At 43.1% G+C, this 27,673-nt stretch overlaps 2 protein-coding genes across 3 annotated transcripts in view; both read left to right on the forward strand.

The window, feature by feature from the left end:
• Window positions 1–176: 176 nt before the first annotated feature.
• fbxl8 (F-box and leucine rich repeat protein 8) lies at window positions 177–7,689 on the forward strand. 2 transcript variants are annotated; one of them, XM_033036153.1, is made up of 3 exons: window positions 177–262; window positions 4,094–4,292; window positions 6,560–7,689. In XM_033036153.1, exons 2-3 carry the CDS (start codon window positions 4,126–4,128, stop codon window positions 7,536–7,538), a joined length of 1,146 nt encoding a protein of 381 aa, XP_032892044.1. In that variant the 5' UTR covers window positions 177–262; window positions 4,094–4,125; the 3' UTR covers window positions 7,539–7,689. The 2 variants fall into 2 exon arrangements, with proteins under 2 accessions (XP_032892044.1, XP_032892043.1); XM_033036152.1 differs by having other exon boundaries at window positions 195–269; window positions 4,096–4,292.
• A 6,411-nt stretch (window positions 7,690–14,100) lies between these two features.
• hsf4 (heat shock transcription factor 4) overlaps window positions 14,101–27,673 on the forward strand; it is a 47,577-nt gene continuing 34,004 nt past the window's right edge. The window contains exon 1 of the mRNA XM_033036151.1: window positions 14,101–14,383. Within this exon, the coding sequence (XP_032892042.1) occupies window positions 14,288–14,383 (96 nt within the window). The 5' untranslated portion in view covers window positions 14,101–14,287. The remainder of the gene's footprint in view (window positions 14,384–27,673) is intronic.

A 27,673-nucleotide genomic window follows, 5' to 3' on the forward strand; every position in this document is an offset into this window, starting at 1 on the left:
TGACCTGAACCAAAGCAGTCTGGAGTTATCCTTCCAATTGCGTGAGGAAGAGCATCAACGGAGGACTATAATGCCCACAATGCAAAGCGACGGTGCAAGTGCCCTATTCCAGTGCATAGGCGGGCCGCTTGGCATTGTGGGCCTGAGGTGTTTGCGCATGGGCAGCTCAGGCTCACTCTCCCCCCGCCCCCGCCTCACCAGTCGCTTGTTGCTGACCCCAGCATCAGACCCACTCCCCGGCCCTCAAGTCACGCCGCGGCTGAATTAAGGTATGTGATATGGGAGGCAAAAAGGAGGGAAAAAAATTCGGACCTAAAAACAGAATACCATAACCATATATATAATAGATACAGGGAACACCTCTTAATCTTCACAGATGGATCAAAGGACCCAGTAGCTGAAACAACAGGGGCAGCTGTGGTAGTGCAAGGGATGAATGTTGAGATTTGCAAAAGAACAAATAACTATTTGGCAGTGTATACAGTGGAACTGTACGCTATTTTGATGGCAGTTCGGTGGATAGAACAGGTGCAACCATGCAAAGTATTAATATGTAGCGACTCATTGTCTGCAATCCAGAGTATTGGGTCTGGTGCATCCCATAGGCGGCCTGACCTAGTGTATGAAATTCTACTACTATTAAGCCAAGTAACAAGGAAGGGCAGTGACGTGACTTTGTTGTGGGTCCCAGCACACATTGGTGTGCTAGGAAATGAAAAAGTGGATAAATTAGCAAAAGAGGCCGTTAAAAAAGAGAACATAGAGGTAAACTTACAATTATCCAAATCTGAAGGAAAACACATTGTGTGGAAGAAAATAAATCAGGAATGGCAACAATACTGGGAACAGGAGACAAAGGGGAGACACCTCTATTCGCTACAAAATAGAGTGGGCATTACAGCAAGAAGAGGGGGGAACAGGAGAGAACAGGTAGTATTAGCAAGATTGAGGATAGGACACACTCACCTGAACAGCACATTAAAAATGTTGGGAAAACACCCTACTGGGCTGTGTGAGGAATGCCATCAACCGGAAACAGTTCAGCATGCTCTAGTTGCATGTAGAAGATATGAAACAGAAAGAAGAGTTTTGATCAGTGAAATGAAGAAAATTGGAATGACAGATATATCAGAAAAGAACATTCTAGAGTATGGAGGGGAAGGAAAAGGAGTAAAGGTGTTGTTTAATTTCTTGAGGGCCTCTGGCCTTATAAAAAGGATATAATGTAAAGACATGAGGACTGTGGAGTGAAGCCAGAAGGTGGCAGCAATGCAACATTGTGGATGCCGGCTGCCGTAAAACTCCAAAGAAGAAGAAGAAGAAGGTATGTGGGCTGCAGCTGATGGAAGGACAGTAACAGAGGAGAGAGAAAGTGTTGCCAAAGGCACCAGGAAATGGAGAATGCACTGTCAGTGTGTGGAGAGAGGCCTCTCAGCAATGTTACAAAATTTTGAGATTTTAAAAATCAAGTCTACAATTTATCCCATCAGATAAAGCATGAAAAGAAGTTTAATTTGACACCTAATTCACTTTCATATCTCAAGTATTTAAAACGTTATGGCCATATTCATACTCGGAAATTAGCATCTTGTTCCCTATTGATTTTCTATGGACATAACAAAAAAGCTGTGATCGAGGGCAGTCAAAAGCACATAACTTTCTTAAAAATTCAGAGAACTGAATGAAATTTTCAGTTATCATAGATTGAAGCATTCTGAAACAAATATAAAATAATCTTACTTGGATGACCTAAAAGTAAAGCATATAATTAGTTAGTTACTCAATTGTAGCTAATTACAAAACTCAATTACTAGATCTAAACATCTATCAATTTCTTAAGAAATGATTAACATTTTTAAATAGTCTAAGTGTCCAAATAATATTCACAAAGAATTCACAATAAAACATGATTTTTAAATCTCATTTACATTAATATATAGGCCAAATGGAAGGAATTTAGTGTTCAATTGCTGTAAATTAATGGCATTTAAATCAGCTTGCAAGTGGCTGCGCTGGTTTAGAACGTTCACATTGCGGTAGATTTGTGCCCCCAAATGTCCAGAAAAATATTGCGGGATATAATGGGCCCCAAATTAGCTACTCGCAACATTAAACTTTGTATAAAGGGATCTTAAGAAGCCCTTTTTAACGTAAAAATAAACAGCCTACCGTCTGTTGTCCCCTGTATGAGATCCGGCCCGTTGTCGGCGGTCGCGGGTTTATAGGTTAATTTTTAACCTACTATAACAAGTAAATAAAGCCCCTAAAACTAATAATAGCTCCAGCGACGGAATCTTCCAGCGATTTTTCGTTAATAATCAACTAGGCTGAGCAAGCTCGGTTTGCACAGCCTAGGGAAAATCGCGTTTTAAACCCGCCTCCCTCTAAACGGCGCCAAAATCGCGCACACGGGCTGGGACAGATTTTCCGCGACCTTCAGGTACGTTTTACAACATACCTACTCTCAGTGATCAGTGTTGGCAGTTACCTTTCTCTCTTATTTGTTGTTTACGTTTCCTGGACCTGGCTGCGGGGAGAAGATGTGTGAAAATTGAGGAAATTATACTTTACGGCACTTAATATTTAATAATACTTTAGAGGACTGAATAATACTAAAGATTATTTAGAGCACTGAATAATACTAATACTTCAAAGCACTGAAGAAGCATCACTGGTCTTTTCCTATTTATAGATTTACCTATTTTGTTTATATCTAAATGTTATACTCGGCAAGCTAAAGAGCAATCCTGTTCTACCTACCCTTGACAGTAAATGATCATGAGTCCTGCCATCAACATCCCGAGTTCACCTTTGCTCAACTAAATCATTTGTATAAACATGGTGGGTAAAGAAGAGTTTAGATATTGGGCCTTTGACAGTGAGTGACTCGCCTCCTGACACATCTACATTCTTTGCGTGGCTGCAGTCTGTGTCATCTGTGAGGTATTTTGTACACTGACAGCTTCTAACACACCCACACCCTCTAACACTATAAGGAACAAAGGTAGGCTCAGAGGAACAACACTTCAGAGGTTCTCCTCCCAGTCATATACGATCCTACTCTGTTCCTGCGTGATCACTGTTTAAATCTTAGGACTCTATCCTAAAGCCCTGGGAATACCTTAATCAGGAAAACTACAGTGTACAAGAGGATGACTCACCTTCACCTTCTATGGGCAATCACGGGTGGACAATACCGTTATGGTCTTCTGAACACATCCGCGTCCTATAAATGATTGGATAAAGAGGAAAGTTTGCAACACAGAATGCTCAAATCCATGCAATCCTTGCCATCCCTTTAACCCTCTCCAACCTATCTGGATCTCACTTGACACCTAGTTCAGATAAATGGTCTTTGATCTGAAACGTTACCTTTGTTTCAATTTCCACAGATTTTGGAAGTGCAGGAACTGCAGATGCTGAAACCTTCAATAAAACAAAATCAAAGTACTGGAGTAATTCAGCAGTAAGGCTGCCAGACCCAACAACTCACTCAAATACTTTGTGTTTTCCATAAATCCTGTCCGATCTGCTGATTTTTTTCTAGCATTTACAGTATAAAAAAAGTTTGCCTTTTAATTTTGTTCATTAATATTTACATCATCTAGTTACTTAGTGTATATCATCAATAATGAGACCAGATTCTAGTGCAGATGCTTTCACAGGAGGGACACAATATTAACAAACACTTTCAGGACTGAAGCAGTCATCTTGCAAAGTGGCTGACAAAGTAACACAATGTGACGTTATGCCAAGTGCCCGTGAATCTCATGATCAAGATAGACACAAAATGCTGCAATAACTCAGCATCCCTGGAGAGACCATCAGTCTGAAGAAGGGTCTCAACCTGAAATGTCACCCATTCATTCTCTACAGAGATGCTGCCTGTCCCGCTGAGTTACTCCAGCATTTTGTGTCCATCTTCAGTTTAAGCCATCATCTACAGTTCCTTCCTACAAATCTCATGATCAACCCTGGTTTATGAAGAGCAGATAACGTAACCAGTACAGTGTTATTCGTTGACTCATAAAGTTAGAGATTAAGACACCGTTCAGAACTGCTTCTCTGTGATAACCAATGTTGCTATTGTTGTAGGAAATTTCTTTGCGCAGATGCCATATCTCGATGAGTCCCTCTTGTGCACCAGGAAAACTAATGGAGATCCCTGAGGAAGTCCTGGCCACGATATTTTCTTACTTGTCAGTGCGTGACAGGCGCTCGGCCTCACGGGTCTGCAGACGCTGGGCGGATGCTGTTGCTTCTCCTCTTGTGTGGCACCACACATCAGTGAGGTGGGTAATCACTGCGATTTCTCTCTCTGCTTGGCTAGAGCACATCACACACAACAACCATCTCAGTTCACCATTTAAGGAATTTTGAGTTTTATAACCTGCAGGTATTGGCAGTCAAAGTCAATAAAAGTTTTTTATTGGTAAATATTACTCCATTTATGTCAAACAATATCCTTGGTGGGTGGGGGGTGCGTGTATATAGAGTTAAAGACTGATGGTTTTGAGTGAGTTGGAGGTCGCACTCTGCTTTGTATAAACTGCTCCTATGACCAGGAACAAAGTACAGTACATAGATAGAATCATTCAATTCTATGGCATAGGAGAAGGCCATTCAACCCATCATGTCTGTGCTGGTCCCGTGAAAGAGCTATGTAACAATCCCACTTGTTTCATCAAGTTAGCAGGTCAGGCAGCATATCTGGAGAACATGGATAGGTGACGTTTCGGGTCAGGACCCATCCGCCACCTCCAGAATTGCTGCCTGACCTGCTGAGTTACTTCAACACTTTGTGTCCTTGTTTCTACCACTTGCTTGATCCTTCTCCACTACCTCGAAATTGGTCCCCCTATTTGTGCATGAAACCAAGGCTTCGAGCATCCTCTTGTGGACAGAAATGACAGCCAAGGAGAGCAGGAGAGTTCTCCAATGTTGAAAGATTCCAATTTATCATTCAGCCAAAAAAACAAATCAAATTACCTGCCCATTATTTCACTGTTGTGTGCGAGAGTTTTGCTTGCAAAACCTCCTGCCACATTTCTATTCTGCAAAGTTACTGTCCTTCAAAAATACATAACTGGCTATAAGCAATAACCAAAGTGTGGAATTGATTAATACTTTATTGTCACATGCACATTGTACAGTGAGATTCTTTGTTTACATACAGTACAGGTATCCAAGAGTCGCCACGTATAGGATGCCTCCAAAGTTACAAAAGGAGGAACTGTTTTGAAGCTGCTATTGAATCTGCCAATACTTGCAGCTCTATAAACATTTGTTAGGCCACATGTTGAGTATTGCATGCAGTTCTGGTCGCCCCACTACAGGAAAGGATGTGGAGGCTTTGTAGAGGTTGCAGAGGAGATCTACCAGACAGCTGCCTGGATCAGAGGGTTTCAGCTACAGGGAGAGGTTTGATAGACTTGGATTGTTTTCTCTGCAATATCAGAGGTTGAGGGGAGACTTGATAGAAGTATATAAAATTCTGAGATGCATGGATAGGATAGAGTATGAGAACCTTTTTCCCAGGGTGGAAATGTCCAACACTAGAGGGCATAGCTATAAGGTGACAGGAGAAAAGTTTAACGGAGATGTACGGGGCAATTATTTTTACACAGAGACTGCTGGGAACCTGGAACACATTGCCAGGGATGCTATAGTGGTGTTTTAAGAGGCTTTTGAATAGACATGTGGAGGTGCAGGGCATAGAGGGATATGGATCGTACAGACAGATGCGATCAGTTTAACTTGGCATCATGTTTAGCACAAACATTGTGATTTGAAGGGCCGATCCTGTGCTGTACTGTTCTATGTTCAATGTTATGTTTTCAGGGTGTGGATTTAGTTTTTGCAAGGAGAGTTGTGGTATCATCCACAGCGTTATCAGTGAAAATTGAGCTGTTTTTCTTATTAGTACTTTGTGGGGAGAGGATTCACTTGTCATGTTAGAGATATTTTTGTGTCACCACACAGCGATATTTGCCTGTGCACAATAGTTTAGCTGGGCTCTTGTATATCCATTGGGACTGTAACAAAGTAAACGTATTGTGAACATTGGATGGCTTTACACAATGAGTATGCTCATTCTGGTTAACCTTATTTTACTCGTAACCCAGTACATAAAAAGATAATCTGTTGGTTGCATTCACTTCCTGGCTTACCACTATTTATCATTATTCCCACACCAAACGATTTAACTCTCGCTTGAAAACATCCAGTGAATTGGCCTCCACAGAAAATTCCACAGATTCACAACTTTCTGGGTGAAAAAGTTTTCCCTCATCTCAGTTCTAAATAGCCTATCCCTTATTCTTAAACTGTGACCCCTGGTTCTGGACTTCCCCAACATCGGGAACATGTTTCCTGCATCTACCCTGTAAACTAGCATCTGCAGTTCCTTCTTACACACTGAGACAGTCGGCCTTGTGCGTAGTCTTCCAGTTTTGGCTTAGTAGCTGAAGCACACACCGTTCACTGTGTAGGTTTCTCTGGAACCTGCTTGGCTTCCAAATATGTTTGTGCTAACAGCCTAATGTGCTTTTGGTGACAGCTGTGCCCTGGGAGAGGAGGATGAGTGGAGTGTGCAAGCATGCAGCCAGTTCCAGCAGAACATGAAGTACCTGAAGATTTTGTGCGACCAGTCCGTGGAGGCAAATCGCAAGAACGTGGCAGAGATCCTGCACAATGTAGCAGCGTCAGTAACTGGGCTCTTGGGCCTCACTATTGTGTGCACCGGTGAAAATCCCTACTTCTACTCTGGACGAGACTTGTTGCAAAGTGTCAATAGTTTATTCACAGCAAATGCTTGTCCACATCTCCGGCACGTGGACTTCAGAAAACTGACGTTCACTTTGGACGATGGCATCATTCACCTTGTCACCAGCAAAAGTCCGTGTTTGGAGAGTCTGTTCATCAATAATAAGACGTTGGTGTGTAAAGTGACCTCAGAAGTAGTTAAAGAGGCTCTGAGAAATTGTCCAAAGCTATCTACTCTGGGATTGTTTTACACAACTTTGACAGAAAATGTGCTTGCTGAGTTGCTTCATGTTGAACGTCCACCAGTGAAACTCCTTCAGCTACACTGTGAGCGTATGGACAAATATAAGCCAACCATCCCAGCTGAAGCGTGGGAGGCTGTGGCAAGGAGACATCCAGCCCTCTCTGTTGACATTGAATTGGATCACACAGTCCCTGCTAAGAAAATATCCCAAATCCTGCAATCTGCTATCCCAGTATCCAGTGTAGAGTTAAATACCTTCACTTTTATGGTGGAGCAAGTCAACTTTATCTCCCAGAATTACCAAGGCACCTTGAAAAGGTTGGTTCTCCAGACAACCTCCTCAGACGAACTGAACCGGGCATTGAGGAGACTGGCATCTTGCTGCCGATCTTTGGAGGAGATACACTGCTATTGTGTGGTGTCTGCAGACACTGTGCGCACTTTTCTACTTTGCTGCCCCATACTCCGCAGATATACACTGAAAACAACCAAAGAACCTCACCCCTGGCTGCCAGAAATCCTACAATAATTTTGGGAGGAAATGTGGATTGATCCTAGCTGTCTTCTAACATATAGGGGCAGCACGATAGCGCAGCGGCAGAGTTACTGCCTTACAGTACCACAGACCCGGGTTTGATCCTGACTACGGGTGCTGTCTACCCGGAGTTTGTATGTTTACCCCGTGACATGCGTGAATTTTCTCTGGGATCTCTGGTTTCCTCTCACACTCCAAAGACGTACAGGTTTGTAGGTTAATTGGCTTGGTATAATTGTAAATTGTCCCTAGTATGTCTAGGATAATGTTAGTAGAAACATAGAAAATAGGTGCAGGAGTAGGCCATTCGGCCCTTCGAGCCTGCACCGCCATTCGATATGATCATGGCTGATCATCCAACTCAGTATCCCATCCCTGCCTTTTCTCCATACCCCCTGATCCCTTTAGACAGAAGGGCCACATCTAACTCCCTCTTAAATATAGCCAATGAACTGGCCTCAACTACCTTCTGTGGCAGAGAATTCCACAGATTCACCACTCTCTGTGTAAAAAAATGATTTTCTCATCTCGGTCCTAAAAGACTTCCTTCTTATCCTTAAACTGTGACCCCTTGTTCTGGACTTCCCCAACTTCGGGAATAATCTTCCTGCATCTAGCCTGTCCAATCCCTTAAGAATTTTGTAAGTTTCTATAAGATCCCCCCTCAATCTTCTAAATTCTAGCGTGTACAAGCCGAGTCTATCCAGTCTTTCTTCATATGAAAGTCCTGCCATCCCAGGAATCAATCTGGTGAACCTTCTCTGTACTCCCTCTATGGCAAGAATGTCTTTCCTCAGATTAGGAGACCAAAACTGTACGCAATACTCCAGGTGTGGTCTCACCAAGACCCTGTACAACTGCAGTAGAACCTCCCTGCTCTTATACTCAAATCCTTTTGCTATGAATGCTAACATACCATTTGCTTTCTTCACTGCCTGCTGCACCTGCATTCCTACTTTCAATGACTGGTGTACCATGACACCCAGGTCTCGTTGCATTTCCCCTTTTCCTAATCGGCCACCATTCAGATAATAGTCTACTTAGTTTAGGGGGATTGCTGGTCGGCGCTGACTCAGTGTGCCGAAGGGCCTGTTTCCGCGCTGTATGTCTAGACTAAACTAAATATAGGAAAATAACACAGCAAATGCTCTTCAGCAAATGTGTGCACAGAAACGGGTCGGCTGAGGTTCCTCCAAAGAGAAACATGTGTTACAAAAGTTGAAAACATCTTAACCCAAGACAAGGATATTGAAAAGAGCACTCTTTGCCGGCACAACTGCAGATATTAAAGTTATTATGAGTTACCTGGAGGTGAATAGTTAGACAATTCTGTCCCAAAACTCTACTCATTGTCCCCACAGTCTCCCCAGCCCTTTCCCGAACACTTTATATTTTATAGTGTCTCTAATGTCTGATTATTCTGGTCAGTCAGAGTTTAATGCCTCAAGACCTTCTAGATATATTGGAACTGTGAATTTGTATTGCAATTTTATTTGTAGGAAGGAACTGCAGATGAAGGAACAACGAAGGTAGACACAAAATGCTGGAGTAACTCTGCGGGCCAGGCAGCATCTCTGAAGAGAAGGAATAGGTGACGTTTCGGGTCGAGACCCTTCTTCAGACTGAGAGTCAGGAGAGAGGGAGCCGAGAGGTATGGAAGGGTAAACAACAGATGAAAGCAGATGATAGTAAAGAAATGTAGAATGGTTCATTCAGGGCCGACCTTAAGCCGATTGGACCGATTGCTCCCAATTGGGTCCTGCGCCTAAGGGGGCCCCGCGCTAATTTTCCATATTTTGTACGGAAATATGAATTTACGTTGTTAATTACAGATTTATTTTTTTTAAACCATTCACCTTGTTAAAAACGAACATGGATAAAAACCGCTGCACCGGCCATCAGACAAAACGATTTGTCAACTGCCACTGTCAGCACTTGTTAACAGCCAATAGTTAACACGTAGTTATACAATGTGTCATCAATGCATCGATCCACATTCCTCAGTAAATGTAATTGTGTTTTGACCAAGTATTAATGACGCCGCGTTCCTTTGATTAAAATTCACGGGACTCCCGTGAATTTTATTCAAAGGAATGCGGCGTCATTTATACTTGGTCAAAACACAATTACATTTACTGAGGAATGTAGATCGAAGTATTGATGACACATTGAGAATTTCTTAAAATTCACTCCTCACTTCCTGGAGTGCACCACTGGCTCACTATTGTTTGTGATGTTTGCTTTTCAAATATATTCAAGTATTTCGCCTGTCTGCCTCTTGCAAAAACGGAATGCATTAATAGCATGTCTCAATCTCGTCGGGTTAGTTCACCTCATCAACTGCAACTCTCCAGAATGCAGCTTTCTCTACTCCAGAATTTAGTGTCTACCTTTAAAATAAATCCCTGGTCCGCTGAAGAAACAACACGATAGACCACTCTGGAAGTGCAAGTTTTGCTGTACACCTCATACTGTAGAATACATCATAATACACCTTGAGTGAATTAATGGGGTTAGATTTTTTTTATAGGTTGTCTAGAATTAATCGATACTCACCCTATGTACCTTAAATCAGATTTAAATCGGAATTTCGATTTTTTTTTCGTTTTCCCATTTGTCATTTTTTTTTGTGCCCGGTTATTTGGCGGCCAATCAACCGCTATCTCTAAGGGGGTTGCGTCCAATCACCGACCAGCTTGCCTTAAAATTCCCGTTCAATCGGCCTCCTCCCGTCCAATCAGCCGCTATCTTCATGGGCATTGTGCCCAATCACATAATGTAGTTTAATGGTAATTAGCAGCTACGGTAAAGGTTGGAAGCCAGCGGAGCTACTGACAATCAGACGGGGGCAGGATAGATTAATGTATAATCCATAGCACCTTAGTGTACAATTTCATAATATATACTAAATAACAGGGCTGACAGACCTTGGCTGGGAACCTGGGGCTCACTAAAATTGTTCCCAATTGGGCCCCGCACCTCCTAAGGCCGGCCCTGGGTTCATTGTTAGCTGAGGGGAAGGTGACAAAGAGGCATACAATCAGAAAATTAATTAGAATGACAGTGAAACTATTCAGAGAATTAGTGGGGGAAGGACAGTTAGAGAGGGAAGCAATTTTAGTTTTTTATTTCAGACTTGCAGCATTTGGAGATTTTTTTGCTGTTCATCCACTGCCTCCAACCTTTCACAGCCATTCTCTTTATCAGCTCAATTCAACAGATTTTAAAATGCACGTATTTATACTCCCCATAGATCCTGCCTGGCCTGCTGATGTGTTTCCAATATTTATAGTTTTCTATGCTGCTGCAAAGCAGCCTCCTTTGGGCATTAGGGAGAAAGAGGCATGGGACAGTATATGAAACACAACCTTGGCGAAAGCACCATTTGCTTGGGTTGCCAGATAGGCTTTCACAAAATGCTGCCATTCTAAGTTCCAAAAACAATCATTATCATTAGAGAAAACATACCAATGAAAACATACCAATAGTAAATTGGCAGCGGAAAGAGTTAGCAGCTTCAAAAACCTTGCCATTAACATCACAGATGACGTCCTGAAATGGCAGTCATCATCAGGGATCCTCACCATCAGACCCTTGTCCTCTTATTGCTGCTACCATCAGGCAGGAGGTACAGAAGCCTGAAGTCCTACAGGTTCAGGAATAGCTACTTTCCTGCAATGATCAGGTTCATCAAATTCAATCACAATTCAATCCTATCTCAGCAACAAAACACTACAAACCTCCTCTTACACTACCATGGACCTGTTTCCTCTTATTTTTGTGCTAATGTCTTGGCTTTTATTTTGCACAAGCTTTTCATTTTTGATGACTTAGATTATTTATGTTCATGTTTGTTCTCTGAATCCATGTATCTGTGATGCAGCTGTAAAAGGTTTTTCATTGTACCTGTACCTCACTGTACATGTGAATATAACAATAAAGCAATGTGGGTTAGTCGGGTAGAGTTTCTACTCAACAATGACTCTCGGGATGTTGCTCGTGGTATATGTGTTTGCAACTTATCAGCCCATGTCTGAATGTTGTTATGGTCTTGCTGTGCACTTGCATGGCTTATTTCAGGGGTCTCCAAACTATGGCCAGGTCCCGCCACCAGATTTTATCCGGCCCGCAACAAGCTATTAACACGTTCCGTGCGGCGGGCTATTTAGCAGGTTCTGTGGTAGCGCAGCTTTAGAGTCACAACGCGGAAACAGGCCCTTCGGCCCATCGAAGCGATGCCCGTACGCACTCGCACTATCGTACACACACTCGGAACAAATCCAATTAACCTGCAAACGTGGAGTGCGGGAGGAAACCAGAGCACCCGGAGAAAACCCACGCAGCTACAATAAACTCCGTACAGACAGCACCCGTAGTCAGGATGTAACCTGGGTCTCTGGCGCTGTTAGGCAGCGACTCTTCCGCTGCGCCACCGTCCCACTGCTCCTGTGTTGCAAAGGCAATTTGTGCGGTGTGGTAGCGTGGGGTGGGGAGTGGAGCGAGGGGGTGTAGGGGGGAGCTAGTTGGCGGCAGGGTCGGTGTGTAGCGGTCTACCCCCGTGAGGGTGACCCGTGAACAGCTCCCGCTCCGGGGCGCCACACCTACCTGGACCCTTTGACCGGGTCTCTGCCGGCGCGGACAGGGGAATCCTCCCCTTTCACTCTCTCCCCCCTCCCCTCTCTATCTCCATTTTTGCTCTCCCCCCTCTCTCTCTCTCCCTCGCCAGCCCTGCGGAGATCGGTAGTGTGTGTGTATGCCCGATGGATGAGCATTATCTGTGTGTGGGTCTTTGTTAATATGCCTGATGTGTGTGGGTCTTTGTTAATATGCCTAAGGGGTGATCACAGTGTGTGTGTGTATGTGTGTGAGAAGGAGAGAGAGATAGAGAGCATGTGAGAATGTGAGAGAGCCTGTATGCGTGTGTCTGTCTGTGTGTGAGTCTGGTTTGGTGTCGGTGTGCGGGTCTATGTGTGTTTCGGTCTGTGGGAGTCCAGGTGTGCGCGTGCGTTTCTGTGTGTATATGTGTGTGTGACATTTCTTTAATTTTTCCTATGGCCCGCAAAAATGTGCCAAATATATAATGTGGCCCTCATGCTGAAAAGTTTGGAGGCTCCTGGCTTATTTCATTTGCTGAGGAGTTGTGAATGGAATTAATCATTGTGTGGTCGTCAGCAAGCATCCCCATCTCTGACCTTATGATGGAAAAAACATCTGATGAAATGTAAGATGGTTACGCCTAGGAAACTGCACTGAGAAACTCTCTTAGTGATATCCTGAGGTTGATTTGAGAAATGACGTTCAGCCCCTTGGTGTCCAATGGTAGCAGAATAAATGCTAGATTGTGTTCTTTCTCCACCGTGACCCCGCAGTGCATTCCTCAATATGTACTCCTGCACTTTGGGATGTGCCAATCGATATGGGTGCTTTTCGCTGTCTCCTTACACCGGAAGGCCAAACAGTTTCAGAGTGTCTCACCGGGAGCGATTCTGACCGCCTGGAATATTTAAGAAAGAACTGCAGATGCTGGAAAAATCGACGGTAGACAAAATTGATGGAGAAACTCAGCGAGTGAGGCAGCATCTATGGAGCCTGTAATATTTATGTACAGTTTTCACAGTTTCCCTCTGACCAATGTGTTAGTCATACAACATGGAAACAGGCCTGTCGGCCCAACTTCCCCACACCATCAACTATTCCCACCTGTCTGCGTTTTGCCCTTATTTCTCCAAACCGATCCTATCCATGTGCCTGTCTAAATGTTTCTTATTGTACCTGCCTCAACTGACACAAACTCAGAATGTAAGAAAGGTGTACAAGGATGTAGATGGATATCGTAGAGTCATACAATTAACCTACCAACCCACATGTCTTTGGGACGTGGAAGGAAACGGGAGCAGCTGGAGCAAACTCATGCGGTCACAGGGAGAACATGCAAACTCCACATAGATGGCACTGGAAGTCAGGATTGAACCTGGGTGTCTGGAGCACGAAGTGAGCCAAAGGGCCTGAATCAATGCGCTATGACTCTACAGTTATATAACTGGTGATGTGGAGGATTTAGCTCACCCTCTATTTCCCCACTTGTTGCCCTCCTCACCAAACTGTGAACTTTGCTGTAATCTGCTGTTTTGGATGCTGACTTTGGGCTTTGTGGATTTGCAAACATTGGACATGAGATGGAGGCTGGGAACAATTTCATTGTATTTGCTCTGCATAGTCTTCACTTTGTACATGGACGGTCTAAATGGCAAAGCTGATTAGTAACATTGAAACGAAGTTGCTGGCTGTTTGGATACTATGAATCTAAAACGGTTAAATTATTATAAACCCGTAGAGAGGAAAGTTTTAAGGCAGTTTAACTGGGTCATTGTATCGATTGGCTGACGGCCACTGCATCTGAAGTTTGCTGCCTATTGTTGAGATCCCTCAGTTGGTTGGATGGAGTTGAAACGCAACATTTGCATGTAATCCTTTGTGGAGCTATCGTTCTGTGTGATTTTATTTTTGCAGTGTTGGAGCGTGTGCGGGGCTCATTGTTCGGGCAGAGTGACTGTGCAGATGGCTCGCTGGGGTCAGGTGGTGTGCAATGGGTCAGCGGCAGGTGCCATTGTGTTTAGCAGCAGCGTTTGTTATCCCGGAGGTCAGTGTCAGATGATGTGCTGCTGCGGCCAGTGTCAGAGCCTGATGCATTGGGAGAGCTTTGGAGCCAGTTGATGTGATGAACCCAGCCTGCACTTTGCAACATGGATGGATACAGCAGCAACGTGCCCGCCTTCCTCACCAAGCTGTGGACTTTGGTGGAAGATCCTGAGACCAACGACCTGATCTGTTGGAGCGCGGTGAGTCTCCGGGACCAGACAATTGCGGACTGGGGAGGGAACGTGCTAAGCGACAGGCGCTATTATAGGGACAACCATCCACATCTGACGGCAAATCTAAGGATGCTTCCCATCGCCAGCACCGAACGCGCACTGACTGTCCCAAGCTGTATATTGCTTATTTAAACGGACTGCCACAGATCGGGTTTCAAAAGTTTCAGACATATCTTGTTGAACAAAATCTTTCATTTCTCCCAGTCGAGTACTAACGAGGATAAAATACCATTTCCCGTTGGATATGGGGTCTCTGATTGAGGTTATGGTTTGTTGAGAGGGACAAAGTTTAAAGAAGATGTATGGGATTTTTTTTTACACAGAGTGGTGGGTGCCTGGAACGCGCTGCCAGGGGTGGTGGTGGAGGCATAGGCGATAGTGGCATTGAAGTGGCTTTTGGATAGGCACATGGATATATGCAGGGAATGGAGGGATATGATTCATGTGCAGGCAGATGAGAGCAGTTTCTCTTGACATCTTGTTCGGCACAGGCATTGTGGGCAGTAGAACCTGTTCCTGTGTTGTTCTGCTCCATGTTTTACATTTTACTCGGGGGATCAGTGAGATAGAACAACGATTGATATGGACCCGATCCCCTTTCCACGATTCTACATTGTACCCTTGTGCTGCATCAGGTGTGGTGACACATTTTACATGAAACCAGACAACCACCTTCTTTTAACCTGTCAATTTGGGCCAAATGCAACAAACCAATGGATTCCTAATACATTTGGGTTCAAAGATTCCAGGACTTCCTACAATGGCGTCATGTGGGAGGATAAGGGACAATAAATTACGGTCATCCGCAGAGTAACAAAATATCCTGATCACCTTGCCCCCAGAAAATCTTGTGTTGTTTGCCCCATGTGAGACTGATCCTACAGAAAAATCTGGCATGTTTTGAGAAATGCAAAACCCATCCACAAGTAACTCATTCATCTTAAAACTTGATCCAATTTTTGTCTATCTCATCATAAAACAGGTAAATCTTGCCCCTGGATCTTGGCACCAGGCCTGGTCAGATACGGTAAGCTCTCACATTCATTGTTCACATGACAACTGCTGTGGATGATTCCCTCCATAGCTTCACCACCAACAATTTCCCTATGTTGTGAGAATTGCTACACTTCAAAAATACTCATTTGACGAGGAAGTATGAAAGGTAAAAAAAAAAAAAAAAAAAAAAAAGAATCTTAAGAAAGAAATTAGAAAAGCTAAAAGAAGATATGAGGTTGCTTTGGCAAGTAAGGTAAAAGTAAATCCGTAGGGTTTCTACCGCTATATTAATAGCAAAAGGATAACGAGGGATAAAATTGGTCCATTAGAGAGTCAGAGTGGCCAACTATCTGCAGAGCCAAAAGAGATGGGGGAGATATTGAACAGTTTCTTTTCTTCGGTATTCACCAAGGAGAAGGATATTGAATTATGTGAGGTAAGGGAAACAAGTAGAGTAGCTATGGAAACTATGAGGATCAAAGAAGAGGAAGTACTGACACTTTTGAGAAATATAAAAGTGGATAAGTCTCCAGGTCCGGACAGGATATTCCCTAGGACATTGAGGGAAGTTAGTGTAGAAATAGCAGGGGCTATGGCAGAAATATTTCAAATGTCATTAGAAACGGGAATAGTGCCGGAGGATTGGCGTACTGCGCATGTTGTTCCATTGTTTAAAAAGGGGTCTAAGAGTAAACCTAGCAATTATAGACCTGTTAGTTTGACGTCAGTGGTGGGCAAATTAATGGAAAGAATACTTAGAGATAATATATATAAGCATCTGGATAAACAGGGTCTGATTAGGAACAGTCAACATGGATTTGTGCCTGGAAGGTCATGTTTAACTAATCTTCTTGAATTTTTTGAAGATGTTACTCGGGAAATTGATGAGGGTAAAGCAGTGGATGTTGTGTATATGGACTTCAGTAAGGCCTTTGACAAGGTTCCTCATGGAAGGTTGGTTAAGAAGGTTCAATGGTTGGGTATTAATGGTGGAGTAGCAAGATGGATTCAACAGTGGCTGAATGGGAGATGCCAGAGAGTAATGGTGGATGGTTGTTTGTCAGGTTGGAGGCCAGTGACGAATGGGGTGCCACAGGGATCTGTGTTGGGTCCACTGTTGTTTGTCATGTACATCAATGATCTGGACGATGGTGTGGTAGATTGGATTAGTAAGTATGCAGATGATACTAAGATAGGTGGGGTTGCGGGTAATGAAGTAGAGTTTCAAAGTCTACAGAGAGATTTATGCCAGTTGGAAGAGTGGGCTGAAAGATGGCAGATGGAGTTTAATGCTGATAAGTGTGAGGTGCTACATCTTGGCAGGACAAATCAAAATAGGACGTACGTGGTAAATGGTAGGGAATTGAAGAATGTAGGTGAACAGAGGGATCTGGGAATAACTGTGCACAGTTCCCTGAAAGTGGAATCTCATGTAGATAGGGTGGTAAAGAAAGCTTTTGGTGTGCTGGCCTTTATAAATCAGAGCATTGAGTATAGAAGTTGGGATGTAATGTTAAAATTGTACAAGGCATTGGTGAGGCCAATTCTGGAGTATGGTGTACAATTTTGGTCGCCTAATTATAGGAAGGATGTCAACAAAATAGAGAGAGTACAGAGGAGATTTACTAGAATGTTGCCTGGGTTTCAGCAACTAAGTTACAGAGAAAGGTTGAACAAGTTAGGGCTTTATTCTTTGGAGCGCAGAAGGTTAAGGGGGGACTTGATAGAGGTTTTTAAAATGATGAGAGGGATAGACAGAGTTGACGTGGAAAAGCTTTTCCCACTGAGAGTAGGGAAGATTCAAACAAGGGGACATGACTTGAGAATTAAGGGACTGAAGTTTAGGGGTAACATGAGGGGGAACTTCTTTACTCAGAGAGTGGTAGCTGTGTGGAATGAGCTTCCAGTGAAGGTGGTGGAGGCAGGTTCGTTTTTATCATTTAAAAATAAATTGGATAGTTATATGGATGGGAAAGGAATGGAGGGTTATGGTCTGAGCGCAGGTATATGGGACTAGGGGAGATTATGTGTTCGGCACGGACTAGAGGGGTCGAGATGGCCTGTTTCCGTGCTGAAATTGTTATATGGTTATATGGTTATATATGGTATCCGGAGAATGTGAATGTGACATCCAAGTATAAATGGACTCATTTTGGAGTGAAGTTGCTTGTTTTATCGCATCCTCATTTGCTTTCTCCACTGAGGGAGAAGGGGGAGGGGGGTTGGAACATCGACAAGGCCAAGCAAAAACTCGACGATCATTCCGCAGAACATTTGCGCTTGGTCCCTCAAGGCCTACTTGATCTCTCGGTTGCTAACTATTTTAATTCCACTTCACATACTGACCTTTCTGTCCTAACCCGCCTCCATTGCCAGAGGGAGGCCACACACATTATGGATGATCAGCGCCTCATATTCCGCTTGGGTTGCTTATAACCAAATGGTATGATTGACTTCTCCAATTTTAGGTAACCTCTAACAACCCCTCCCTCTCCCATTTCTCCCCCACACCCACCTAGATGTACCTATTTCTTCCCACCCCTCCATCCACATTCTTTCCTCTGGCTTCACAATTTGCAACACTTCAATCCTTTTGTCTTGCACCTTCTGCTTTAATCTCTGGCCTTTGTCCAACCATCTGCCTATGAACCCCCCCCCCCCCCCACCCCACCCCCCCCCCCACCTATTACTTACCATGCTTTGTCCTGCCCCTCATCTCTCCCAGCATTCTCCCCCCTCCCACAACAATAAGTGTGAAAAAGGGTCCTGACACGAAACATCACCTATCCACGTTCTCCAGAGGTGTTGCTGCGACCCGCTGAATTACTCCAGCACTTTGTGTTCTTTTTTGTTAACCAGCATCTGCAGTTCTATACCTACTCTTTTGCTTTTCGCCTGGCAATACACCAGGTGCCTCCCATTGTTCAGAGCTTTTGGAGCTAACTGCCAAAGCTCTGGTTTTGAGATTTAACTGTTGTGTTTCTCCAGCCCCTCTCTGCCTCTGTCCCAGACCAACATTCCTAGCCTCTGGCAGATAATCCCTGATCTGGTTCCCTTCTCTGGTTTTGACTGGAGCTGTACAGCTTGACCAATGTCACAGCAATGCTTGGAGATACAGGGATGATGAGGAGCATTCCTTGACCTCCAGCAATGCGCGCTAGATAGGAAAAAAGAGATCAGTAACTGAAAATTTGGAACTAAAATAAAAGGTTGAAATGGACCCAAAACTATAGCAGGAAGACCAACTTTATTTATGCTCTGAAGATAGACACAACATGCTGGAGTACCTCAGTGGGACAGGCAGCATCTGTGGATAGAAGGAATGGGTGACGTTTTGGGTCAAGACCCTTCTTTTAACAGCCTCGGGTATTGAGCTTTGTTATTTATGATTTAGTTTAGTTTAGTTGATTGTCACATGTTCCGTGGTACAGTGAAAATCTTTTGTTCTGTGCGAATCTGTCAGCGGAAAGACAATACATGATTACAATCGAGCCATCCAGAGTGTACAGATACATGATAAAGGGAATAATGTTTAGTGCAAGATAAAGTTCAGTTAAATCCGATTAAAGATGGTCTGAGGGTCTCCAAAGATAGTCTGAGGGTCTCGCAATGTGGATTGAGGACAACAGTGGCACGGTGGTTATTTATTGGCCTGGGTTCCCAACAAGGTAATTTGACTATCTACTGATGTAATCACCTTCCACCCTGCCCACAGATTCACCTAGATTATCTCCAACACCACTCTCATCTTTCTTGATCTCTCTGTCTCCATCACAGGGGGCAGACTATCGACTGACATATCTCTTTGGGGCAATTAGCCACCTCTTAAAGCCAACTGCTGTATCTACAGTAAAAATGCGTACGTGGTGATGTTGTTGGAATTCCAGGATTTTGACATTGAAGGAACAAGATATGATATACATCCATGTTGTGTTGACTGTACTTGGAGGGAGAGGAGATGAAGACTATCTCACATGCCTGCGTAACCTAAAGCCGGTGTTACCCAAGAAGCCTTGAATATATGTAGGAAGGAACTGCAGATGCTGGTCTACCCCAAAGACAAAATGCTGGAGGAACTCACCAGGTCAGGCAGCATTTCTGGAGAAAAGGAATGGGTGACGTTGTCTGGTCTTGTCTTCTTTAGCTAGAATATACTGTGAATGGTTGGTGGAGGAACTGGATGTATATTCAGAGGATAGGCTGCCAATTGACTCTTCTTTGTCCTGGTTGCTGCTGAGGTTTGGGTGTTGTTTCAGCTGGAGTCATTGAGGCAAGCGGAGAATAATCCATCACACCCCCAATTTGTGCTTTGTAGATGGCGGGGAGACTTTAGGGAATCAGCAGCTGTATCACTCACAGAGTGTATCCAGCTGCCGAGAATCAGTCAGACCTCTGACTGATCTATTAACTTTCAAGGAGTGTAAGCAATGACCAAAGTAGCCAGCTTGCAGTCAGTCAAAAGCCGGTTCCTAAGATGGAATATAGCTTCTTATTTTCCTTCCCTTGGAGTCAAAATGTGCTGATTTGTATTTCAATTCATTGATTTGTGTCCGTAATGAAACACTTTACTGCCTACCGGGATGTGAGAAGGTACAGGCCTCACTGATAATAACTATTGATCACACAAAGGCTCCATGTGTAAGCATTTGCATGTGTTGTACACATGTAAAGTGAACTCCTCCAAATGCAGCCACATTTGCAACCCTGCACATGTCCCTAACTCCAAGAATAATACATTGAAATGTTTCAGTGCCATTGGACCTGAACTTATCTTCATTAATGTTCCAACAAAAACGTTGGTTGTGCTCACAATGACAAAGAGTTAGATATTTGTCTTTATAGCTATTTAATCCTGTTGACCATTGGCAATATATATATATTTTTTAAATGTCTTTCTTACTTCTACTTTATTTGTCTTCCTTTCTCTCACTACATTCCTCTGGTGCAGCCTATCTCACTGCTATTAAAGTATTTTTAATAGCTTTATATTCTCTCTATATGCAGTTTTTGTAAACTTTATCCAGCTGCTACTATCATTCCTTTTTTTACCTGAAGTCTTTATTTCAGTTTTATTTTTCCCTTTGGTAGGGATTAGCTATTAAATGTACAAACGGATTGATTGAATCTCAAGTATATTATAAAATCTTCAAAAATAAAAAGGAAAACTATAACTTAAATGGGTTTCGGCCCGAAACGTCGCCTATTTCCTTCGCTCCATAGATGCTTCTGCACCCGCTGAGTTTCCCCAGCAATTTTGTGTACCTTCGATATTCCAGCATCTGCAGTTCCCTTTTGAACACTTAAATGGGGCCGGCAGGCTTGTGCTGTAGTGGGGGAAGAACTAGATGAACAGAAATGCCTTCTTCCAAACAGCACTTGTTGAAGCCCACACCTACCTCTTCAAATATAGTACAATTATGGAGCTCTGGCTCCAACCAACTTTTTACTAAACCCAAAATAAAAACAAATGCTGAAAATATTCAGCAGATCAGGCAGCCTTTGTGAAAATAGAAACAGAGTTCATGTTTCAAGTCAAAAAATTTTCAGTTCAGTTTTCAATTTTCCAACGTATGGAAAATTTTGATTCTCTGTCTTATCCCCATTTCAGCTAAAAATAGAGTAACTGTTCAGTCAAATCATAGGTGTTGGATGATGCTGAAATGCTGTTACCTGGTTATTTAAAGTGATGTTCATTGTGTGAAAAGCTTTGAGACATTTTAACATGATGAAGGTACATGAAACTACTGCCATTTATTGGGGTTAGAGACCGCAGTACTTACTTTGAGAGCAGGTTCAGGTGTGCACAAAGCTTAAGGTTATCTTTTGTTGCTGAATATTGGGGGACCCTTAGTAAAGGTCCCGCTGACCTTTCGATACAATCAGTAGCAAGAGGTTGAGAGCCAAAGGGAAGAACAAATTGGTAGAAAAGTGGAAGACAAGAAACTCTTGTTTGGAAAGGCCCTTCCCCTGAGAACCTTAAGAGAGGCACAGACATCAGAGCAGCAGTGGTTCTGGAGGCTAAGGTTTTCTTCAGTTTTGATGATAAAGGTTTGTTATCTTTGATACGCACAATATTGGCAGTGCATACAGAGGTTAAATCACAATCATTCTGAACCCTCGATCAATGATTCAATTCAATGATTCAATTATAGTTTATTGCCGATCACTGCACACCATGGTGACTGATTGTGTCATATTTCTCAGTTTGTAACTCACTATTGTCCGGAGGATGTAACTGAGCTGCCCTGATGAGGAGACAAGGCTTCTTCTATTATCTGAATATGCATTGAGGGCACATGAAATTACCAGGTTTGTGGACTTCCCAAAGCTTATGGAAGTGATAGATAGTGTAAGCATCTAGTGTTACTCATGACGACAATGTACAAATTACCTGTGTGACCAATAACAAAAATATAATTATGGCCGAATCTCATCCATCCAGGAAACTTGCATGATGTGTTGATCCTGGGACTGTACCCATTGCTGGGAGGAGGGATGGTGTACCGGTTCCTCTATCCCTGACTCATGGTTATGTAGAAAGTGCACTTGCAGCCTTGGAACAGACAATTCACCATTGGTCACTCAGGTCTCAGTGTGGAAAGCCATTGGGATCTAAGATGGTGTTCCACCATTTGGAGTGCTGAGGGGATATTTGCCATCATTTTGGGGAACTCACATGCCGTGTAGATATCTGCTGCATGCTGAATGATCCATATAATACCCCCTGTCCACTACACTGCAACAGGTTGATGAGGAGCAGCAACCTAAGAAGTAGAAAGGTTCCCTGTGGACATGCTGTTCCAGTGTGCTTGATACATTTTAGCATCCCACCCCCAACATCGGGTTATGAAGAGACGGTCTGAGGCTGAATGACCAGACTTGGCCATATTTGGACTCAGACTGAGAAGTTATCTCACATAATCCCTGTGCCTGGTCATGGCCATTCCCATCAAGTTTCAGTCTCAGTAGATCATCCTGGTATGCAACAGCATGCCCATAAATTTCTCCCTACCAGGAACATCCTAGGGATACCCATTGACCAGAAAAATACCAGCACAACCATTCCAAGAGAATGCTGAAGGCTGTCTGTGCCACAGTGAAGGACTCTAATCCTTCCTTGCCAAAGCTGTTCCACCATCAGCAAGACTCGGGTCAGGATTATAAAAGACAATGCTCTAGAGAAACACAAGAGACTGCACATGCTGGAATCTGGAGCAAAAACTGAGCTTGTGATCCAGGGTCTCGACCTGAAATGTCGACCATACCTTTGCCTCCACAGATGCTGACTGATCTGCTGAGTTCCTCCAGCCATTCATTTTCTGAACAATGCTTTGTACAGGTCATTATGAATGTGGCCTAAAATAACATCCACAACTCCAAAAAGATACTCCACAAGTTTCTGCACGAAGTAACCCGCTGCAATTCCATTAACCACCTCACTAATGTGCTGCAGACCAACCAATGCAATGCCATTTTCAACCTGTAAAATCTTCCTGCCCATCGCAAGGAAAGGCTTCCACCTGCAGCACACTGATAGAGAAGTACAGCTATAACTTGGAACTTCAATATTTGCAAGATATCTTCAAGCAGCACACATCCTCATGTTGAAATATATCCTCTCTTCACTGTGTGCTTACTCAATCACTATATTGGCAGTTCTCTCATAAAACAGCAGTGTCAGAGTTCCCTCCCCACAGGCATTGTGGCAGGTCAGCAAGGCAGCTGCTTTGTGGGCGGGGATGAGCAACTAATGCTGATCTCTCAGCAATGCACAATACCCATGGATGATGACATATAAAGAGAAACGAAAATCCCCACAGCAATAGTTCTCATGTTGCTAATCTCTGTAACCAATCCCTTCACAATTCCTGAAAGCCAAAATCAGACTTTTCAAGATGTCAAACATTTTTGCGTATTTAAAATGAGCCTAGCTGTGCAATCGGGATGATATGAGGCTTGTGCTTCGATCAGTTTAGTTTAGAGATACAGCACAGAAACGCCCTTCGGCCCACCGAGTCCCAGACGTTGAGGTATTATGTGATGTGATGTGCACGTAATAATAATAATAATACATTTTATTTGTGGGCGCCTTTCAAAGTCTCAAGGACACCTTACAGAAATTAACAAAAGAGAAAAAACATATAGTCGGAGTAAAATAAATAATATGGACATCACCAATACACAAATTAAAGACAGAAATCGCTCCAAAGACAAAAAATCATAAAACACAATGTGAAGAGAGAGCAGCGGCAGCTAAAGCGCGCCAGCGTCCACTCTCCCTTCCGACAGCCATCTTGGACACAGACTAACATATTAACTTAATGTGAAATTGTCTTCTTTCTCCTCTGGTTGCTCCAGCTCTGTTGTTGGGACTTGGCCAGTTGGTATCTTTATGAGAGAGTAAGAAACTCACGGTCATGTTGAAGGAACGGAGCCAGGTCAGAATTGTGCGTGAATCATCGGGTTACCATAAAGTTGATGGAATTTAATACCGAAACGTGTGAGGTGTTGCATTTTGGGACGTCGAACAAAGGCAGGACCTAAACAATAAATGGTAGGCCTCTGGGTAGTGTTGTAGAGCAGGGGGATCTAGGTGCAGGTGCATGGTTCCTTGAAGGTCGAGTTGCAGGTAGATAAGTTAGTCAAAAAGGTTTTTGGCCCTTTGGCCTTCATCAGTCAGAGTATTGAGAATAGAAGTAGGGAGGTCATGTTGCAGTTGTATAAGACGTTGGTGAGACCGCATTTAGAATATTGTGTTCTGTTCTGGGCACCATGTTATAGAAAATATATTGTCAAGCTTGATGATATTATCAAGGGTTCAGAAAAGATTTACGAGGATGTTGCCAAGACTAGAGGGTGTGAACTATAGGGAGAGGTTGAGTAGGCTGGGTCTCTATTCCATGGGGCGCAGGAGGATGAGGGGAGATCTTATAGTAGTATACAAAATCATGAGTGGAATAGATTGGGTAGATGCACAGAGTCTTTTGCCCAGAGTTGGGGAATAGAGGACCAGAGGACATAGGTTCAAGGTGAAGGGGGAAAAGATTTAATAGGAATCCGAGAGGTAACTTTTTCACTCAAAGGTGGTGGGTGTATGGAACAAGCTGCCAGAGGAGGTAGTTGAGGCTGGGACTATCCCATCGTTTAAGAAACAGTGGGACAGGTACATGGATAGTACAGGTTTGGAGGGATATGGACCAAGTGCAGGCAAGTGGGACTAGTGTAGCTGGGACATTGTTGGCCGGAGTGGGCGAGTTGGGCCAAAGGGCTTGTTTGCACACTGTATCACTCTATGACTCAATGACTATGTATATCTTTAGTCAGAGGGTGGTGAATCTGTGGAATTCATTGCCTTTGGAGGCCAAGTCAATGAATATTTTTAAGGCGGATATTTGACAGATTCCTGATTAGTAAGGGTGTCAGGTGTTATGGGGCGAAGACAAGAGAATGGGGTTGAGAGGGAATGACAGATCAGCGATGATTGAATGACAGGGTAGATTTGGTGGGCCAAATGGCCTAATACTGCTCCTAGAACATATGAACTTTGATTCAGTCCACAACATACAAAGCAATGGAAGTGAAAAAGCTTCTGCCCTCATTTCGTTGTTCCAGATTCTCCCACAATGGGAATGTCATAATATAAACTATGGGGGATTGATTACTGAACTTGCCAAGTACATCCAGACCATCCAGTGAATGCCATTAAGCTTCTGGGATAATACTTATGTGAATAGCCTGCCAAATGGAGCAGACCAAAGAGAATTAACTAAAAGTATTTCTAGCTGAGTTTAAGATGCCAACATTGGTTAAAAGGCGGTGACGTGTCTCAATCCTATCCAGACTAAGCCTACAATGTTGTGGATTGCTCATAGAAAAATTAACTATAAAGTTGAGGAATACATTACATTTATTGTCAGCTTTGCCATCATTTTGTTTCAAAGCAAATAATTTTGGCAAATAATAGACCCCATCTTAACACTGTTATTAAACGACCTCAGAACAAATCATTACCAGTTCTGTCTATCTCAGAACAAATCAGTGGAAATATGTTTAGAATATAATGTATTTACGTTTTTAAAAAAAATTGTAAATGGCTGAAGATTTGGCGTCATATTTTTATCATTATAGGAACTGCAAAGAATTTTTAATGACTTTTTTTTTTCCGCCCCTATCCAAGCCTGGCTTAACTAGTATGAGAATATTTTACTTTTGAAACAATAAGAAGATATATTTATTGATCCATTTTAGCTTCATCTGTGCCAGGAACACTGTAAAGAAGTGATTATCTGACTAGCAAATTGTCTTCAATCTATGCTCAGTTAACCTTCACATTACCGCTTGTAATGGTTTATGAAGCAGAAACAACTGCACCCTCATGCTGGCAAGAGCTCCAGCAATTTAGTCCAAAGCCAAGTGTGTTGCTCTGAAGAATTCACTTGAGTGACTCAGTGTAAAAAAATGAATATTGTGGGATTACAATCAAATCCACTGGATACATGGAGACATACCCAACTGATGGTTTAACTTGGAAAAAACTGGCTAAAATCTCAGGGGCTTGTTGTAAATATTGTTGTGTTGTGTTGTCTTGGTGATGTTGGACGTTACAACTTTCAGCCATGTTGCCCACCACTCCATCCATCAACATGTGATAAGTCCTTTACAGAATTAGCAAATACTCAGCACATTGACACTGTTACAATCCAAAATAAAGAGTTAGAACGTGGGGCAGAATGCAGCCTTGCTACACTTCTCTAAGCATTGTCATTTAAACCTCAATCTTAAACAGTGCTGGTGTTTTTTTCGCCCCTATCCAAGCCTGGCTTAATTAGTATGAGTGTTGGTTATGGAACATCACATTGAAATGGTGAAGAATAGTGGCTCTCTTAAAAACAGTCAGGGACAGAAATTTATTTGCACAAGGTCAAAATAATAGGGCATAATAAATCAACTTTGCACATGCTTCTAGCTGTACTAGTGCCAATTGCTTACATCTTGATTCCATCACAAATTTGATTTTCTTTCACATTTGTCTGATAAATGACAGTGAAGTGCCAGCTTTGACACGTTGCAGGCATAGAAACAATGCAATTTAAAGGGACTGTCCCCATCAATCTGCAGGCATCACCAGCCTGTTGAGCAGCACTCTTGCAGGCTGTGAGCTTAGTCTACACACTGAACAGAGTCCTCTTCACATCTCCACACACCGTGTCATAATGTCGATGGTCTTGCAGTGCCTGTTGCAGGAATATAAGAGCCCAGCAGCCAAATAACCTTTCCGCAAAGGCCAATGTGAAAACAAAAACTTATGCCCAGAAATTCCTCCGCATTCACAATACCAACCTCAGTTGAAGCAAAGTACAACACTCAGCTAAATAGCTAATTTAGCAATCCCAACCCAAAATGCATTTCCAGTGCCTTAAGTTGGACAGAGCTGGTACGTTCAGTACAGTTTCAATTAAAAAAAAAAAAGTAATTTCAGAGGAATAAAAATAAAACTAAAGTTTCAGATAACAAACAGGTCATCTCACAGAAGGGCAATGTTCATGCAGGCTTCCCCTCCACAAGTGGTCTTCATTGACTCTGTGACCTCTCAAAATACTCAAAGTCTGATGTTCATACTGAAATTCCTCTCCCGTACGCTGACCATTCATCACATGTGGCACCCAAGAATGAAAGAGGCTGCAGAAAGTGGTGGACATTGGCTGGTGTGTCACGGGTACTGACATAGAAACATAGAAACATAGAAAATAGGTGCAGGAGTAGGCCATTTGGCCCTTCGAACCTGCACCGCCATTCAATATGATCATGGCTGATCATCCAACTCAGTATCCCATCCCTGCCTTCTCTCCATACCCCCTGATCCCTTTAGCCACAAGGGCCACATCTAACTCCCTCTTAAATATAGCCAATGAACTGGCCTCAACTACCTTCTGTGGCAGAGAATTCCACAGATTCACCACTCTCTGTGTAAAAAGTGACATATCCCAGTATTGAAGGGATCTACGATTAGACAACTATTATCTAATTACAATTCGGCAACTATTATCATCAAAGATCCACACCATACTAACCATGTTCTCTCTTCACTGGTACTAACAAGGTACAGGAGCCTGACAACCATTATCTTTAGGTTCCAGAATAAATTCCTCCCATCTTGAAGCACCTTGCCCAAACCCAACCACAACCCTACATAAAAACCACCATGGACTGCAAATTATGTTTGCTCCACCTGCTTTGGTTTTTTAACTTTCATGATCTAGA

The sequence above is a fragment of the Amblyraja radiata genome, chromosome 17, assembly GCF_010909765.2.
Source record: "Amblyraja radiata isolate CabotCenter1 chromosome 17, sAmbRad1.1.pri, whole genome shotgun sequence".
Taxonomy (NCBI): Eukaryota; Metazoa; Chordata; class Chondrichthyes; order Rajiformes; family Rajidae; genus Amblyraja; species Amblyraja radiata.